This window comes from Protopterus annectens, chromosome 3.part0 (assembly GCF_019279795.1).
Source record: "Protopterus annectens isolate FY-2018-M chromosome 3.part0, PAN1.0, whole genome shotgun sequence".
Taxonomy (NCBI): Eukaryota; Metazoa; Chordata; order Ceratodontiformes; family Protopteridae; genus Protopterus; species Protopterus annectens.
The window spans coordinates 1,925,691,192-1,925,708,608 of NC_056731.1; the positions used below are offsets into that span (position 1 = coordinate 1,925,691,192).

A 17,417-nucleotide genomic window follows, 5' to 3' on the forward strand; every position below is an offset into this window, starting at 1 on the left:
TTCTCTCTAAAAGTATTAATATTTTTTGCACAAAGATTTAGCCCTGAGTAAGAACTTCTTATATGCACATCCAGAACAGATGCCAACCTGGTTAACAACAGGAAAAAAATGCTCCTCTTTAAGAGTAAACCTGCAAGCTATCCCAAAAACTATAGAACAACAACTTGCCTTCCAACCATATAGCAACTATATACTAGAATTGATGCAGACAGAGTTTATAGTAATTTAGAAAAAAAAACTCAATCATTGCAATAGAACAAAGCGGTACAAAAAATCATATGGAACACAGGATCATTTGTTGCTAAATAAAGCCACAATGAGAACTGCAAAAAGGGGAAGACTCTAAGTATGGCATGGATAGATTACATAAAAACATTTGCTAGATTCATAGATAAAGGACCGCATACAGAGGTGTAAGCTACATCCGGCATTGATCAGCTACATTACAGTGACCACAAAACACAGGCAAACCACTTTGCAGTTAAGCCACAACAAAGGTCATATTATTATCTAGGGGATAAAAATTCAAAAGGGGATATTCCAGGTTGATTCTTTATGACTGCTGCTGTCTTGTCTGGCCCTTAACCCAGTAATATGTTTACTTAATAGATTAGGACATGGTTACAATTTGGCTCCTAGAAAACAACCTTATTTAAAGAACTCTCATCTACTTTTTGTGGAGGAATTCAAACTGTATAGTTCATCAGATGAGGCGTAGAAAACACAACTGAAAGTGGTTAAAACTTTCTCAGATGATAGGAGAATGTAATTTGGTCTTGATAAATTTACAAAAGTAATGTTTAAAGTAGGCAAGATGCAGCACCAAGAAAAAGTCTGTGACAGGAATATGATGCAAAGGAACTAAGTGTATAAATGTTTGGAAATTGATGAAGGATCAGTAATAAAATATGAGCAAATGTGAATAAAACTTAGTAAGAAATACTTCAAAAGACTAAAATTAATATTGAAAACAGCCTTGATATCTAGGAATAAAGTCTAAGCTATAAACCAATTTGATCTTCCAGATCTAACTTACAGTTTTGAGATGACTGACTGGCCCCAAAGGGTACTGGATCAATTGGACAGAAAACAAGAAAAATGCTTCATGCTTATCAAATGATATATAAAAATCAGTCTATACCAAGGTTATACATTCCTGTCTCTGAAGGAGGTATGGGTCTCCTCAAAATTGATTACATATATTGATGTGTAGTCATGGATCTGCATTCATATGTGCTGACCTCAACAGATCAAAATAGACGGAAAGTTTTAAAATGTAAGGAGAAAAAGTCTAAGATGTGCTGACTGCTTAACTTAGCAGAAGTATTTTGGTAGTAAGTGGAATGGAAATCAAACCAGAAGTAGATAAAAGTCAGATAGCAACTGCATGAGCCAAAAAACAAAAGAAAGAATATAAGGAGAAGGACGAGATAAAAAGAAATGTGGAAAAAGCATAAATATTGTGGCAAGTATAGAGATCACCGGGAACAACCTGGTGTCATCTTGGATTTGATGCAGGAATGGTTAAAGGTAGGTCGATTGAAAACAAAAGATGAAAGGTTAATAATAGAGGTCCAGGATAGTGGTCTACATACACATTTGCTTACAAAGTCCATTGGACATGTGGGAGAACCAGACAAATGCAGGTTCTGTAAAAAGGAACTAGAAACAGTTGCACATCTTATTGCTGGGTGTGATACACTCATGGCAGAGGGCTTGTTTACCGAAAGGCAGAATAATATAGCAAGACTGTTAGATTGGGGAGTGTGCAGACAGTACAATATTGAAGGAGAAGAGAATCATTGGAAACATGAACCATATACCACTGTAGAAAAAGAAGTTTATATCACATGGGATCACCCACAACCAACAGGTCAAAAACAGATGAAAGGAAACCAGATATAGTAGTCCATGACAAAAATACAAAAGCAGCATTTATCATTGAAACTGCTATACCCATGACAAAGTCATAACATACAAGGATTTGCAGGCAGAAATGAGAGCAATGTGAAGACAGATATCCAGGCAGTTCCAATAGCAGTAGAAACAACAGGACTAATAAAACAATTACAATTTTATGTGGATATGCTGCTGAGACAGGTAACTCCGTATGAATTGCAGAAGGTGTCAGTATTGGGCACATTGGGGGTGCTGCAAAGAACATTTTTGGCTAACATCAAAGATCAAAACAATACTAATTAAATGAACTTTAATTGCACCCTGACTTGGGAAAGGGGTCCATTCTTGTCGTAGTATTAGAAACCCAAAAGACTTGGAGAAATTAAATGGGAAATGTTATATTTATGAAGTATCAGAAAATATTTTATTTAACATTTGTTTACCAGGAAAGTCCAACTTGGAATAAAGTTAATTTTCAACAGAGGCCTGGGGAGAAATGCTCCAGATGCATGTCTTTCTAACGTGGAAGTAAACCGGAGTACCTGGAGAAAACCCACATGAATGCATCGAGGACATGCAGACTCTGCACAGAAGGCACCTCAGCCAAGAATCGAACTGGAGAACCTCTTGCTGTGAGGTGGCAACATTACCACTGCACCACTGCATTGTCCTAATATTCCAAGGACTAAGTCTATGCAGAAATGGAGAAAGAAGACTTTACCACTAGGGATGACTGCAAGAAGGGGTATATAAAACAGGCAAGAGAAGGATAGAATTCATTGGAGAAAATTAGCAAAAGTACCAAGGCACTGGGAGCAAATAAGTATTGAGGGAAAGATAACAGTGAGAAGATGTCAAAATGGAAGTTTGAACTGCAGGTTAGTGATGGCCTTCCCTACCAGGGACTAGTAAGTATGGTCAAACAGAAGGGGATAAGAGAGTGCTAAGTAAAAGACCAACTCTGCTTGAGTTTTTAGTTCAGTCTAGAACAGAAACCGCTCTTTAAAAAGGGATAATTATTAGAGCATATAAAATACTGTGTAACAGCAAGAATCATTCAGAAGTGGTTAGAAATGATTGGCAAAAGCGAGAGAATGGAAAGGCAATATACAAAGCAACAGTGAGAGGGATTTTGTGCATCACATAAGTATACAAAAAGTCCAAAAAGTTTAAGATTTTTGCATTACAGTCTTTGCATATGTATTTTTATACCCCAGCCAGACTTTGGTGATTTTTTTCAGGAAGTTAACAATTGCTAGAGGTGTTACGGGGAAGATAGAGGTGATTGAGAACATAATTTCTGGGAATGTAATGATTTTAAAAATTCCCTGTAGAATACTTTGTAGGAAACGTTGGGAGATCAAAAGATTGTAAATAAGGAAATTTTTCTTTTGAGCTATGATATAGGATCTGAATTGGCCTTGTAATGCTATTGGCTGCTAAAAAAGCAGTTACGAGAAAATTAATTTAAAATCTAAACCAACTAAAACAAAGTAATCAGTATTGTAAAGGAGATAAAGGAACTACTGGAGCTGGGATCATTATACAAGGGAAGGAGCAAATTATGCAGAAATAAATAGAATCTGTGGGAGAAATACATGCAGAAAAATGATCAGGAAGATGAGTGAAATTTAAGGGTAGGTAGGATTTGAACAATCTGTGTAATGTTGGAATGAATAATATTTTTTAAAAAAGAAAACATACATGTTTAATTCATGAAACAAAGGAAATGTGTACAATGGTGGTTTTCTTTTCTGTAATTTTATGTGTGTCTATGTCATTATCTAAACAGTGTGAATTTAACAGGCGGGTTTATAAAAAATATTAAAAGGAACTCATGCTAATCCTACTTTCAAGTCATTTTACTAATATTGGGAATATTTTCTGCTGTGTATGTGAAAACAAACAGTAGAAAGTTGTCACTTAACAATGCCTAACTCCTGTAATTCACATTTCTGCTTCAGTGCACAATTCATACATGAGCAAAAATCCATGACATAGCCGTAGCCAGAATATTTCAAATTGTGTACCAGTTTCCAGTATATAACCCCACTCTACAATAAATGTAGACCCTAAAACTACAAACTGCATGTTTTTTTTTTCTAAAAAGTATACCTTTTCATTACTAAAAAAACTCTTGAAATGACAAGCTTAACCAAAAAAACTTGTTTAGCTAATCAAACATTCCTAAATAAAAAAAAATGTACAAAACATTTAACCGTAAGTCATGCTAAGCATGTCATTTTGTTTAACTTCTAGCATATATCATTGCATTAAATAAATACATTTATTCTGGAAAAAATGTATTGTGTGGCATGCGTGGTATATACTTGGATACATGTACGAAGTGAACCATAATGACTATACTGTGAGCTGTCTCTGTATCCGTCTAAACTTTGAAGTTAAATCAGCAGAGTGAACTAGGTTTTTTGACATGCAGTGTCACAAGTGCAAACTTTATAGAGTTCTTTTTGCATTATTTGTTAAGAATCTCCTGTGTCCTTTAGGTTTCCAGAACTATGTCCATCAATTTACCTCTTGTTTGTTTACAATGAGTGACTAGAAAATAGGTTTTCTCCTTGGGCATGTCCTGAAAACAGGGATGGCTGTGTTGGACAGCTCAGTGAATCAGAGGGATCTGAGTACTGCCCTGCAAAGGTATTTGAATCTACATTCCTGCAATAGTACTGCATTGCAGTCTGGGAGGTGTTGTTGCTCTACCAACGTGATTCCATCCTTCAGGTGAGACATTAAAATGTTCCACCTAGGCGAACTGGTCGCAACTAAGTGACTACTGTAACTCTTATGCCGCTTGAGTGAAAATATGGGAGTTTACTAGTATCCTGACTACATCAATACTTAGTGCATCCAAAGACCATTTCAGGTCCCCTATGGAAAATATGCATGCTTGATATAGGAGCAATATTGTGCACATGACCAGAGGGATCATAAAGTTACCAGTACTATGATGCATGACCACAGGGATCATAAGGTGCCTAGTACTACGATGGATGACCACAGGGATCATAAGGTGCCTAGTACTAAGATGGATGACCACAGGGATCATAAGGTGCCTAGTACTATGATGCATGACCACAGGAATCATAAGGTGCCTAGTACAAAGACGGATGACCACAGGGATCATAATGTGCCTAGTACTAAGACAGATGACCACAGAGATCGTAAGGTGCCTAGTACTAAGACGGATGACCACAGGGATCATAAGGTGCCTAGTACTAAGATGCATGACCACAGGGATCATAAGGTGCCTAGTACTAAGACAGATGACCACAGGGATTGTAAGGTGCCTAGTACTAAGATGGATGACCACAGGGATCATAAGGTACCTAGTACTAAGACAGATGACCACAGGGATCGTAAGGTGCCTAGTAGTAAGATGCATGACCATAGGGATCATAAGGTGCCTAGTAGTAAGATGCATGACCACAGGGATCTTAAGGTGCCTAGTAGTAAGATGCATGACCACAGGGATCATAAGGTGCCTAGTACTAAGATGGATGGTCACAGGTATCATAAGGTGCCTAGTACTAAGACGGATGACCACAGGGCTCATAAGGTGCCTAGTACTAAGATGGATGACCACAGGGATCATAAGGTGCCTAGTAGTAAGATGACAAACTCAAATAATGAATTAAGCTAATATGAAGTACAGAAGGTCAGTTCTTATACTTTCATTTTGGCAAGTTATGCAACTTCTTACTAGAATTAAGGCAATTATAAAGTAGTGAAACCAGAATCCTTAAGGTCTGCACTCTGTAAGTGAAACCATATAGTACTACAGATATGTGAAAATGTGTGTGAGAAAACACTGAATCATTTTAATGCAGTAAAAGAGGCCCCTGCACTTAAAACAATATAATTATTACACCATTTCATGTAGTACAAACCAGCATTATGGACACAAAACTAGAAACTGTGATTCATGTATTCATGCAGTTTATGCCATAACACTGCATTGCAACGCTGCCAGCTAGCCAGTATAAAATAAGAAAGTATGTCAACTGCCATTAATTCAAAAGATGATCTGTCTGGCCATCTGTTTCTCTATTTAGATGTACAATGTTTGGTATATGAACATGTAAGGCATGAAGACTAACTGCATCATTGATTGAGAAGGGAAAGTGCCTGAATTGGATACTAGAAATGCAGATGCTGTACACTAATTCCATTATTCTGTTTTTAGTTCTGCAGATGCTGGATCAGCTGACTCAGGCTCATCAAAGAGAAAGGGAATTCTGTGATGTCAGGTCAGAAGCAGAGCCTTTACTTTCTAGAAGCACGAGACGACTCAGCCAGGGATTCCTGCATTCAGAAACCAGTTCTTCCAGTGAGAGCGAACTTGCTTACCTACATCAAAGAACTGAGGTCTCCAAATCAGCAGCAGGGAAAAAACAAGTACTGTGTGCATCTCAGCTGGAACACAAGAGGTCAATAACTGACCAGAAGAGGTGTAAAAGCCCCATCAACTTCAAAGGTAATCTTAACTGCAATCTGCTGCCTTCTCAGATACCTCTGGAACTGGTTCCTAGTATTGTAAACTGTCTTAACCTAGCTGGTACCTAGTACAGTAAACTGTCTTAACCTAGCTGGTACCTAGTAATGTAAACTGTCTTAACTTAGCTGGTACCTAGTACTGTAAACTGTCTTAACCTAGCTGGTACCTAGTAATGTAAACTGTCTTAACCTAGCTGGTACCTAGTACTGTAAACTGTCTTAACCTAGCTGGTACCTAGTACAGTAAACTGTCTTAACTTAGCTGGTTCCTAGTACTGTAAACTGTCTTAACCTAGCTGGTACCTAGTACTGTAAACTGTCTTAACTTAGCTGGTACCTAGTACTATAAACTGCCTTAACTGAGCTGGCAGAGCAGCCATGGGATTACAGACCAGTGTGCCTAGTACTGTAAACTGTCTTAACTTAGCCAACAGAGCAGTCATGGGATTAGCAACCAATGTAGCAGTCAGTGGCACCTGCAGGTGTAGAATGATTCAGAAGTGAACCAAACATGTCCACATTATCAGATACTGTTTCTGTCATTGTCGTGCATTTCTTGCACACACAATAACATTAGAAAAAGTGCAAACAATTAGACGATGGGCAAGGTTTTGATAACAACCACTTCTTTGCTGGCAGTCGGAATGGCTCTCCTTAACTTTACTTTCTTTGTACAGACGGGACTTTTTTCTCAGCAGTAACAAGCTCCTATAAAGGCCTTTCCTTTTCTGTGCAGGGAGAATTTTGAAAAGCAACATTGCTGGCAGCAGAATTTACCACATTTGTTCTTCGACAAACATTTTATGATCATCATCCTATGAGTTCAGTGCTCAGGAAATCAGAATTAAATTAACTAAAAAAAAGGGGAAGCACAGTTCCTCGGAAGTAGACACATCAAAAACTCAGATACATTGCATATATTTACAAATATATGCATACATTAGTCTTGTGTGAGCCTTTCAGATTAAATTCATCAGTAGAAAAGCAACTTACAAAGTTTAAAGGTTTGAATATATTTACATTAAAAAGTAGTTGTTGTACTGCTATACTGATTTACATGCAAAGCGGCCTTAATATAAATACTATTTCTTTTAATGAGCTTTGTTACTTGAAAGCAATTTTCAACTTTGGAAGAATTATGACTTTACATTCATATGTATTTTCTCAAAGTTTAGTATAGAATTATTGCTAATTGCCAGAAGAATGAGTCTGCGTTTAATTATATAGCCACTTTTTAACCTAGAAAGACCCACCTGCCTTACAGGTTAAATCTCTGTTTAATGACAGTGAAAGAATGCTGTCTGGTTCCTTGGCTTCCTCAACACTCCCCTTTAAAGTGAAAACTTAGGGACTCACACCCAGGACTATAAAATAAACAATAGCATTAATTCTATGAAATGCAGATTCCTTTATCATAAATTTTACAAATGTTTCGTTTTGAATTTATTATTTTAAATGTTTAGGGAACACATTTTCATCCTGCCATCTATGACATTCTACTTTATGCACTGCTGCAATGTCATTGGACTGGCTCTTCAAGAAAGGTGATGTTAAAATGACAGTGTTAAAGTGGGAGACATTGAGTCCAGTAATCATTAGTTGGCTCTGTAATCTTTGGAATATTCTTTGGAAAAAAATCTGTCAATTCCTTCTGTCATCAAGAATGCCTCTGTAATATTGTTGAGATCATGTATCAGAATGTCATCGAAACGTACTCGTTAATTACAGCTGGGTTGTGCGACAGTGGTGCTAAGAACAGTGTTCCTTACCATCACTGTTGTGCAGCTTCCCAGTTAGTGTATTTAGAAATGAGGGAAAAGTTTTGTACCTCTTTATTTGACTGAGAACAGGTAATTTCTGAGTGATGTTTTGATCTGTAATGTTAGTGTCTTTGATGACTCCCGTCTATATGGAACTGTGCAATCAGCACATTGAATTATTTAAAAAAAAACATTTAAAACATTGAAATATATATGTAGATCCATTCAATTTCATGAATACACAGCTCATATCACTACCAATTTCTCTTATTTTTATGTAAAACCTACAAAATATCTATTTCTGTAAAAAATGCATGAACACAGCAACAGTTGCATTTAAAATTCAGAAAGAAATGTGGTCTGAATCAAATGTATGTATTGCGTTTGGTGGAAGGACTATTTAACATTAAAACATGATACCAAGCAAAATATTCTGATGCATAAATTAGTTAATTTTAAACTCTCATGCATATAGAAATGAAGATGCTCATTTTATAAAGACAATATGGCACTTAGGAGTGCACATTGTGCAGATATTACCACGTGCTTTAGAGTTGTAAGGCAATTGCCTTCTGGTCTCATGTCTCATCACACCCCTGGCAATGAGGAACTACATATACCAGTCTCTCCCTTCATGTCTTATTGCTATACATATCTCCCTTACTTGAGATGTAAAACTTCATAAATGAAATATCTATAGATAGACAAAAGTCCATTTAATGGCAATTCAAAAGCCTACAAAACAATTGTTTAGATAGAGGGAATGTGTTCCTCTGCACCCCTCATCTCTATGCATACCACCTCAAGGCTAGCACAAATATGGAAAAAATGAAAAAAAAATAAATAAATAATAGTAATAATATTTCCCTCTTCTCTTAGTCAGGCAACTCCACATTAAAGTGCAGTACCACTCATAAACCAAATTCTGATGTACTGAGATGTTGACAACATGAAAAAATTATTTTATAGAATTTATATTGTAAGTTTTGCCAAAGGAGCACACAAAAAAATTACATTATACATGCATGATGCATATGTAAATTGGATCAAGGCTAATTTATTTATTTAACGGGAAAATCCAACTTGGAACAAAGTCAATTTTTAGTGGAGGCCCAGGCAGAAACACTCCAAATGCTTGTCTTTGTAATGTGGGAGTATACCAGGGCGGACCCACGCAAATGCAGGGAGGACATGCAGACTCTACACAGAAGGCACCTCAGCTGAGAATCGAACGGAGAACTTCTTGCTGTGGGACGACAATGCTATCACTGCACCACTGTGCCATCTCATGAAAAGTTCAATGACATGTGCCCTTTCCAAACTGCAGAGTGATTACCGCTTAGGTAGTAAAGTAACAAATGAGTTTGTAATGTCATTTTGAACAAATGAAAATATTAATATTTTTGAGTCACCCTACTGTTTGTTATAATTATGCAGGCTAGACATACAGGCTGGCTTTTTTGAAAAAAAATAGTTTTTTGGATTATTTAGATGTGCAGTGGACAGTCCATGCGTTAAAGGCAGCTCCACCAAATTTAGGCAGTGGCACTAAGCTGCGATAGTGATGTGGTCATCCTCATGTGACCCTGCTCTGCATGAGCATGTAGACAATCCATAGGCTACTCTACTCCTTTCCTCTCTGAATGTTGACCACCTTCTGTGCCCTTGCTTCCACTTTCTCGATGTATAAAGTACCTTTTCAAGAATTTTTCTTGCTTGCAGATAATGTTTTTTGTTTTTTTAACTCAACCCACTTTTAAGTAGTTCATTTGCATTATTAAGATACTTTATTAAATTGTAATATAAGAATGGGAATTAAATTAATGGGCTTTCATTGTTATTCATTTATTGACTAGATAGAAACCCAAAGCAAATATTTCACTTTTCAGAGAAGGCCCAGGACACTGTCTGGTTAAATGACTTGCTTAGAACCAGCGAGTTTGCATACAGAAACTGAATGAACAAATGCATGACTACAGCATGTCGCCCATTAGCGGCTCACAGCCTTAACTCTGTGAGTTAAATTACCGGATATTTGCAATACATAGGTGGTGCTAACACAGCATATTAAGAACACTAATAGACCCCCTACCTGAAAGAGCTGCTTTTTCTATACTATCCCAACTGTACTGTCTGATCTGTGATCCAGGGTGTTCTGTTTGTTCTAGATATGTGGCTTGATTCACTGTTTCAACTTTCAAGGTTTGCACCTTTGGAATGTAACCACTTGGGTGACTTCATGTAACTCCAAAATTTAATGGCTTTCAAATTATTTTATTACTCGTATTCCTGCTAAATCCATAATCAGTATACAAAACTTGAGCGTACCAAACAGAATATGTCAACATATAAGGAGATTTTGAGAATGCATTCTTTTCCACCCCTTGTCTCTATGCAATTTATCCATTGGGCTACCCAATCTCTTGCCTAATGGATAAATTGCAATTGCATTTGAACCAATATCCACTGTTTCTGTTCATGCTACCCAAACTGCTTAATGTCTGTCTCATGTAGTCTTGGACAGGGACTGATGAATATGGTCTACCATTGTATAGGGCTGGTACATGGGTAAAATCACATTCCAGGATCCTACACATTCTACAGACTGTGCATGGCATACCCGGAATTTTCCTGGTACAAGGCAGGTATGCAGACTGTTGTCTTCATCATTTTCCATGATTCACAAATGTATGAATCATAGAGGAAAAAGAGCTGTTGAAGCAGAAAGTTGTGATGGTAGATGTGCAGGCTAACCCCCACCAAAGGCAGAAGCGATGTTCCTGACAGACTGACTAATCAGGTGGCATGTTCAGCACAACATGGCCAAGAAACAACATCTTCAGAAAATCAGTTTTTACATTCAAGACATATAAATATAATACTCAGTCACACTGGTAATTTCATTATATGATGTGTCAGTGTCACCAACTCTGTAGTGCGGGCTAACAGTGTCACCCTTACACAACCCCAATAGGAGCTCATACATCATCAAGATCACCTCATTTAATTAATATGCAAATAGATCATGCACTTTAGTCTTGTCATAAGAGCTTCAAACCTTTAAAAATCACTCTATGACATAATCATAGAGCGGAAACCATACTCTGCTAAGTCACCATCCCAATTAGACAAACAATGGGATGACCTACATTCTCTAGCTATGCAGGAGGTCTGCACAGCAGATGGGTACCAACAGCAGATGACTCACTGCAGTTTAATGATGCACTCCACTGCCAAAAATAGTTGCAAGCATTTTTCCTGTGTCTGCACAACAAACAATGGCACTTTCTGTAAAGAGGAATAGACACTGAACCAATATGGAGGAAAATTAATGTATGAAAAGGTTAGTAGTTGCAAAAATGTGCAAGATGGCATTATAGCAGTTAGTGTTAGAGTGAGGTTAGTTAATGGGATATATTTAGTTTTGTGCCTGTTTGGTGTTGTATGTAATTTTTTGGGTCTATATTAGATCAGCGAATGCTTAAAAAAGCGAACACTGATTGATCGATCTTATGTAAGCGAAAGCTTAAAATATCGAAGCAACAGACACCTGAATTTTTTCCTAGGGAAAGAATTTGACTTCGTTTCTGTTGCTTCGGTATTTTCAGTGCTGTGGTGGAAAGTTACGGGTCGGGTTCAGGTAAGTGTGCGATTGTGTGGATGTGAGTGTTGGGGGGGTTAGGTGAGTTAGGGTTAGGGCGTGGGTTAGGTATGTGTGTGATTGTGTGGACGTGAGGGCTAGGTGGGTTAGGTGAGTTAGGGTTAGGGAGCTGGTGAGGTGAGTGTGCGATAGTGACGGACCTTAGGATTAGGGTTTGGGTTAAGGTAAGTGGATAGTTAGTGGTGTGTGTGTATAGTTTAGTGTAGGGTTAGGTGTCAGATTTTAGGTGTATGTGTGTGGATTGCTGTTTGTTTGGTGTGCTTGTGTTGTGTGTATGTGTTTTGGATCAGCGATTTTTTTCCCTAGGAAAAAAATCGCTGTTCTGACAGTTCGAGATTGTAAACTTTCACTTACATAAGTTCGATCAATCAGCGTTCGCTTTTTTAAGCGTTCGCTGATCTAATATAGACTCTAATTTTTTTTTTGTCTTGTGTAGCGGTACTGGTAGGAAAACATGTTTTAGTAACATAATTAGATTAGGGACAGGTGTGGGGGCAGTCTAACATTACCTTGACTCATGAAACATGAGCCAAGTTTATGAATTGTGGTGATATCTAGACCTTGTGTAGTTTGCACACATAAGTATGATGCCAATCAGCAATCTGAAATTCATTCCATTAGGCTATAGTGAGAATAGTAATAGAAACCACAGCCTTCTTGTCTTCCAGCCCCAAAGGGGTACATGCTCTATTCTGAGCTACTGAGACTGCAGTTAATCAAACTTATGTACATTTAGAATATGCTTTCTTTTTTATAGAGAAACATATTTCAGATTGGCACATTTAGACAGACAAACCATCCATTTAAAGATCGAATACTATTTCCTTTCTGTTTTCTGATAACTTTTTAAGCTAAAGACAAAATACCCCTGTTAAACCTAATATGGGATTTAGGAATTTATTTTGGTAAATGTAATCCACACAGTTTAAACGTGGATAATTCTAAACTAGATCACATAAAAGTTGAATAATGCTTCAATTTCAGCCCATTCAGCCTCACCTTGGATGGGCATTTCTCATTTTAACTTGGAGTGCATTAAAACCATTTCATAGTAAAGGTGCATGAGTGTATCCATTATGGATGGCCCCCCTGTTGTAGAAGGAAGTAACAGTCCACAAAAATGACAAAAAATTGATTGGCCAAAGAAGAGCCATAAAGACAATAGAGTGGACTATTGAGTATAAGAAAGAAATTATGTATTGTTACTATTATTCAAAAAGCCCAGAATGTCCAGACAAAAGACATACGTAAAGATTAAGAGAGAAATTAGATGAAAGAAAAATACTTCCACAGGAAAAACTGTCAGAAGCTTCAAATAAAAATTTGCGTTCATTAATACAACAGATTTTTGAAAAACAGTATATAGATCAAATCTGCAGTGGTGGTGCTGCGGTAGCGTTGTCGCCTCACAGTAAGACACTGTCCGGTTCGATTCTCAGTTAGAGCGTCTTTTGCATGGAGACATGCGTGAATGGGCGTACCTTCATTGAAGGTTGTGCATCAGGGCTGGCAACTTGGCACGTAAAAATCAACTGCTAATCATTAGTGGACCGGAGTTCCGCTGTGGCGACCCCTAACCGGGAAAAGCCGAAAGACACAACAGCAAGTATATAGATCAAGAAATTTTGATCTGTTTGGAAAAAGAAGCATCTGAGGAAGTGAGAAAATATAAACAACAACACATATATTTGAAAAAATTAAAAAAAAAGTATAGACATGGGAAAGAAAGAGAGATTTGATATGGTGCAATATTTATACAAAGGAGAAAGCCAAATTAATTAAGAAGGCAGTCTCAAAGATATTCAAAGAGAAATAACAGGAAAAGGCATCCAGATATGGAAAATTTCACAATAAGAAGACTAATAGCACAAAGATGTAATGTAGAAAAGACGATTAGTAAAGCAGAAGTTAAAGAAATAGAAGTTAAAGTTATGGAGTGCCTGTGAAGTGAAGGATTTAATGTAGAAGGTCTAACACAGACTACATCACAGCATGATGGAGTGAGTCCCCAGAATAAGGAAAAGCAAGAAGCGCAGGAGACATGTGAAAAAGAAATATAGGCGGGGGAAAGGAAAAGAGATTTAATATGGTGTAATATTTATGCAAGGGAGAAAGCAGAACTAACCAATACAAAAAGAGCAGCACCAAAGATATTTGAAGAAAAATATAGGGAAAGGAATCCGGATATGGAAAACTTCACAATACAAAAAATAAGAAGACTGAGAGGAAAAGTAGAGAAAGAGATTAGTAATGGAGAAGTCAAAGAAATAGAAATTGAGGTTATGGAACAGCTGCAAAGAGAAGGATTCAGTGTAGTAAATCGAGTACAGAAAGCACCACAACAGCATAGAGCAATGGATATTCATATTAAGGGGAAACCAGTGGAACAGAAAGCAATTGGTCAGGTGCCATATCAGAATATTTTGGAGCCTTCCACAGGTTTGTTTGTGTCTTTTGGCTTTTTCCCGGTTAGGGGTCGCCACAGCGGAACTCCGGTCCGCTAATGATTGGCAGTAGATCTTTACGTGCTGGCTTGCCGGGCCTAACGCACAACCTTCACAAAGGAACGCCCATTCACACATGTCGAACCTTCCACAGGAAACCAGTATAAATGTTCATTTGAAACTAGACAACAAGGAAAGGAACAGGAAACTGTGGAAACTCTGATGCAGTTAATGTTGAGGAGTGATAGGCCAGTGAGTTCCCATATGACAAATCAACAGATAACACAGGATGAAATTGAACAGAATGTGCCACAGGAAGATGCTATAGAACTTTCTATAGAATACCTGCAGGAAATGGAAAACAAGGGATATGTCCTCAGTATGGAAGAAAAGGAGTTAGGAGAAGAGTTGCTTGATTTAATAGACAAAGACATATATATCAAGATCAATGAGAGAAATAGACTGCAGAAGGTTAATAAAATCCCAAAAGTCAGAAGCTTGATAAAACAAATGAACACAGTAATTAGGACTGTCCATAGAGAGCCATATGATATAACAGAAGTAAACAGAATATATTACTGTGCTGCTAAATTAATAACTGATAAAATTCTACCACAGGAACATAGGGTAGTGAGGAAAAAGGGGGGTGGGGAGAGAAAATACCATCATGGAAATATCGAAAAGAGAAAACTATAAAACAGCTAAGACAAGAAGTGTCATTGTTAGAAGATTATAGAAGATGGACTAGATCACCAAAATACCAAGAAAGATAGATAACAAACTAAAAATTTCAAAACAGGCAGAAAGACTTAGAATATACAAAGATAAATATAAGGGAAAAGCACAAAATAAGCAATTTATTGATGACAGAAAAAAGTTTTATAGAGAATTGGGAAATAAGGTAAAAGGAAATGAAAGACCGCCAAAAAAAGAGGAAGTACATACATTTTGGAGAAGTATCTATGAAGATCCTGTGGAACATAACAATGATGCTAAATGGATAGAAGGAGTAAAAGAAAGAATAAGAAGTTTAAAGGTACAGGATATGAAATGGGATGAAGTAACAGCCAGAGAGATTGAAACAAACTTGAGAAAAGCCTCTAACTGGAAAACCCCAGGCCCAGATGCAGTACCTAACTTTTGGCTTAAAGTTGTTGTTGTTGTTTGTCTTTCAGCTTTTCCCGATTAAGGGTTGCCACAGCGGAACTCCGGTCTGCTAATGATTGGCAGTAAATTTTTATGGGTGCCGAGGTGCCAGCCCGATGCCCAACCTTCAACGAAGGTACACCCTTTGCATGAGGATTTAGCCATGAGCAAGAACTATTTATATGTGCACCCTGAACACACACCACACTGGTTAACAGCAGGAAAAACAATGCTGTTACTTAAAAGTGAACCTGCAACCTACCCTAAAAATTATAGACTGATAACTTTTCTTCCAATGACATATAAACTATACACGGAAATTGACACCTACAGAGTTTATAGTCATTTTGAAGAAAACTCAATTATGGCAGTAGAACAAAAGGGCAATAAAAGAAAGTCATATGGAACAAAGGATCATTTGTTGTTAAACAAAGTTATAGTGGAGAACTGTAAGAAGGGGAAGAATCTAAGTATGGGATGGATTGACTGCAAAATAGCATTTGATAGTATCCCACATTCATGGATAAAAGAGTGCTTAAAATGTATAAAATACACCCTACACTGATTGACTACATTACAGTAACCATGAAACAGTGGCAGACCACTTTGCAATTAAGCCATAACAAAGGACAGATTATTATCACAGGGATAAAAATTCAAAGGGGGATATTCCAGGATGACTCTCTGTCACTGCTGCTATTCTGCCTTGCCATTAATCCATTAAGCTGTTTACTTAACAGCTTAGGCCATGGCTACAATTTGACCCCTAGAAAACAACAAAGTCTAATGACTTCTCATCTTCTCTTTGTCGATGATTTAAAGCTGTATAGCTCATCAGATGAGGAACTGAAAGCACAGCTGCGGGTTGTCAAAACTTTTTCAGATGATATTGGAATGCCATTCGGTCTTGATAAATGTGCAAAAGCAACCTTTAAAAAAGGAAAACTGCAGCACCAGGAAAAACATCAGTTTGGGTTAAGAATGTGATATAAAAGAACTTGAGCAAGAGGGAGTGTATAAATACTTGGGAATTGATGCAGGATCAGCAATAAAACATGAACAAATGTGAATAAAATTCAGTAAGGAGTACTTTAGAAGACTTAAATTAATCCTGAAAACAGCATTGACATCTAGGAACAAGATCCAAGCTATAAATCAATTTGCTCTTGCTGTCTTAACTTGTAGTTTTGGAGTGATTGACTGGCCCCAAAAAGTGTTGGATAGATTGGATATTAAAACATGAAGGATGCTTCATGCTCACCAAATGATTTATAGAAATCAGTGTATACCAAGATTATATATTCCCATTCTGAAGGAGGGATGGGCCTCCTTGAAATTGATTATAGGTATAGATATGCAATCGTGGGACTCCACACATGTTTACTGACCTCACAAGATCCAGATGTAGTGAAAGCTTTGAAACATGAAGAGAATAAATCTAAGATGATGTCTCTGCTTAATTTAGCAGAAGCATATCGACGTCAAGCAGGAATGGAAATCAAACCAGAAGTGGATAAAAAAACAGGCAGCAACTGAATGTACCAAAAAAACAAAAGAAAGAATATAAGGTGAAGGACCAAATGAGAAGGCAAGAAATGTGGAAAAAACATAAATATAGTTGCAAGCATAGAAAACTTCTGGAAGAGCCTTATGTTGATCAAGAATGAATGCAGGAATGGTTAAGGAGAGACAAATTCAAACCAAGAAATTAAAGGTTAATATCGGCAGCCCAAGGTAGTGGGCTATGTATATGCTGGTTTACAAAGTCCATTGAACATATGGGAGAAACAGATATATTTAGGTTTTGTAAAATTGAATTGGAAACAGTCACACACCTTGTTTCTGGTTGCGATGCACTAATGGCAGAGGGACTATATACTGAAAGGCATAATAATGTGGTGAGACTGTTACCCTGGAGATTGTGCAAACATTATGATATCGAAGTGGCTGAAAAACACTGAAAACATGAGCCACAAAGAATCATAGAAAATG

The 17,417-nt window shown here is 37.3% G+C and overlaps 1 protein-coding gene across 1 annotated transcript in view; it reads left to right on the forward strand.

The window, feature by feature from the left end:
• Window positions 1-17,417, forward strand: part of LOC122797185 (serine-rich adhesin for platelets-like) — an 801,622-nt gene that overhangs the window by 515,648 nt on the left and 268,557 nt on the right. Inside the window, exon 3 of the mRNA XM_044066008.1 lies at window positions 6,104-6,394. Coding sequence (XP_043921943.1) covers window positions 6,104-6,394 — 291 coding nt within the window. The remainder of the gene's footprint in view (window positions 1-6,103; window positions 6,395-17,417) is intronic.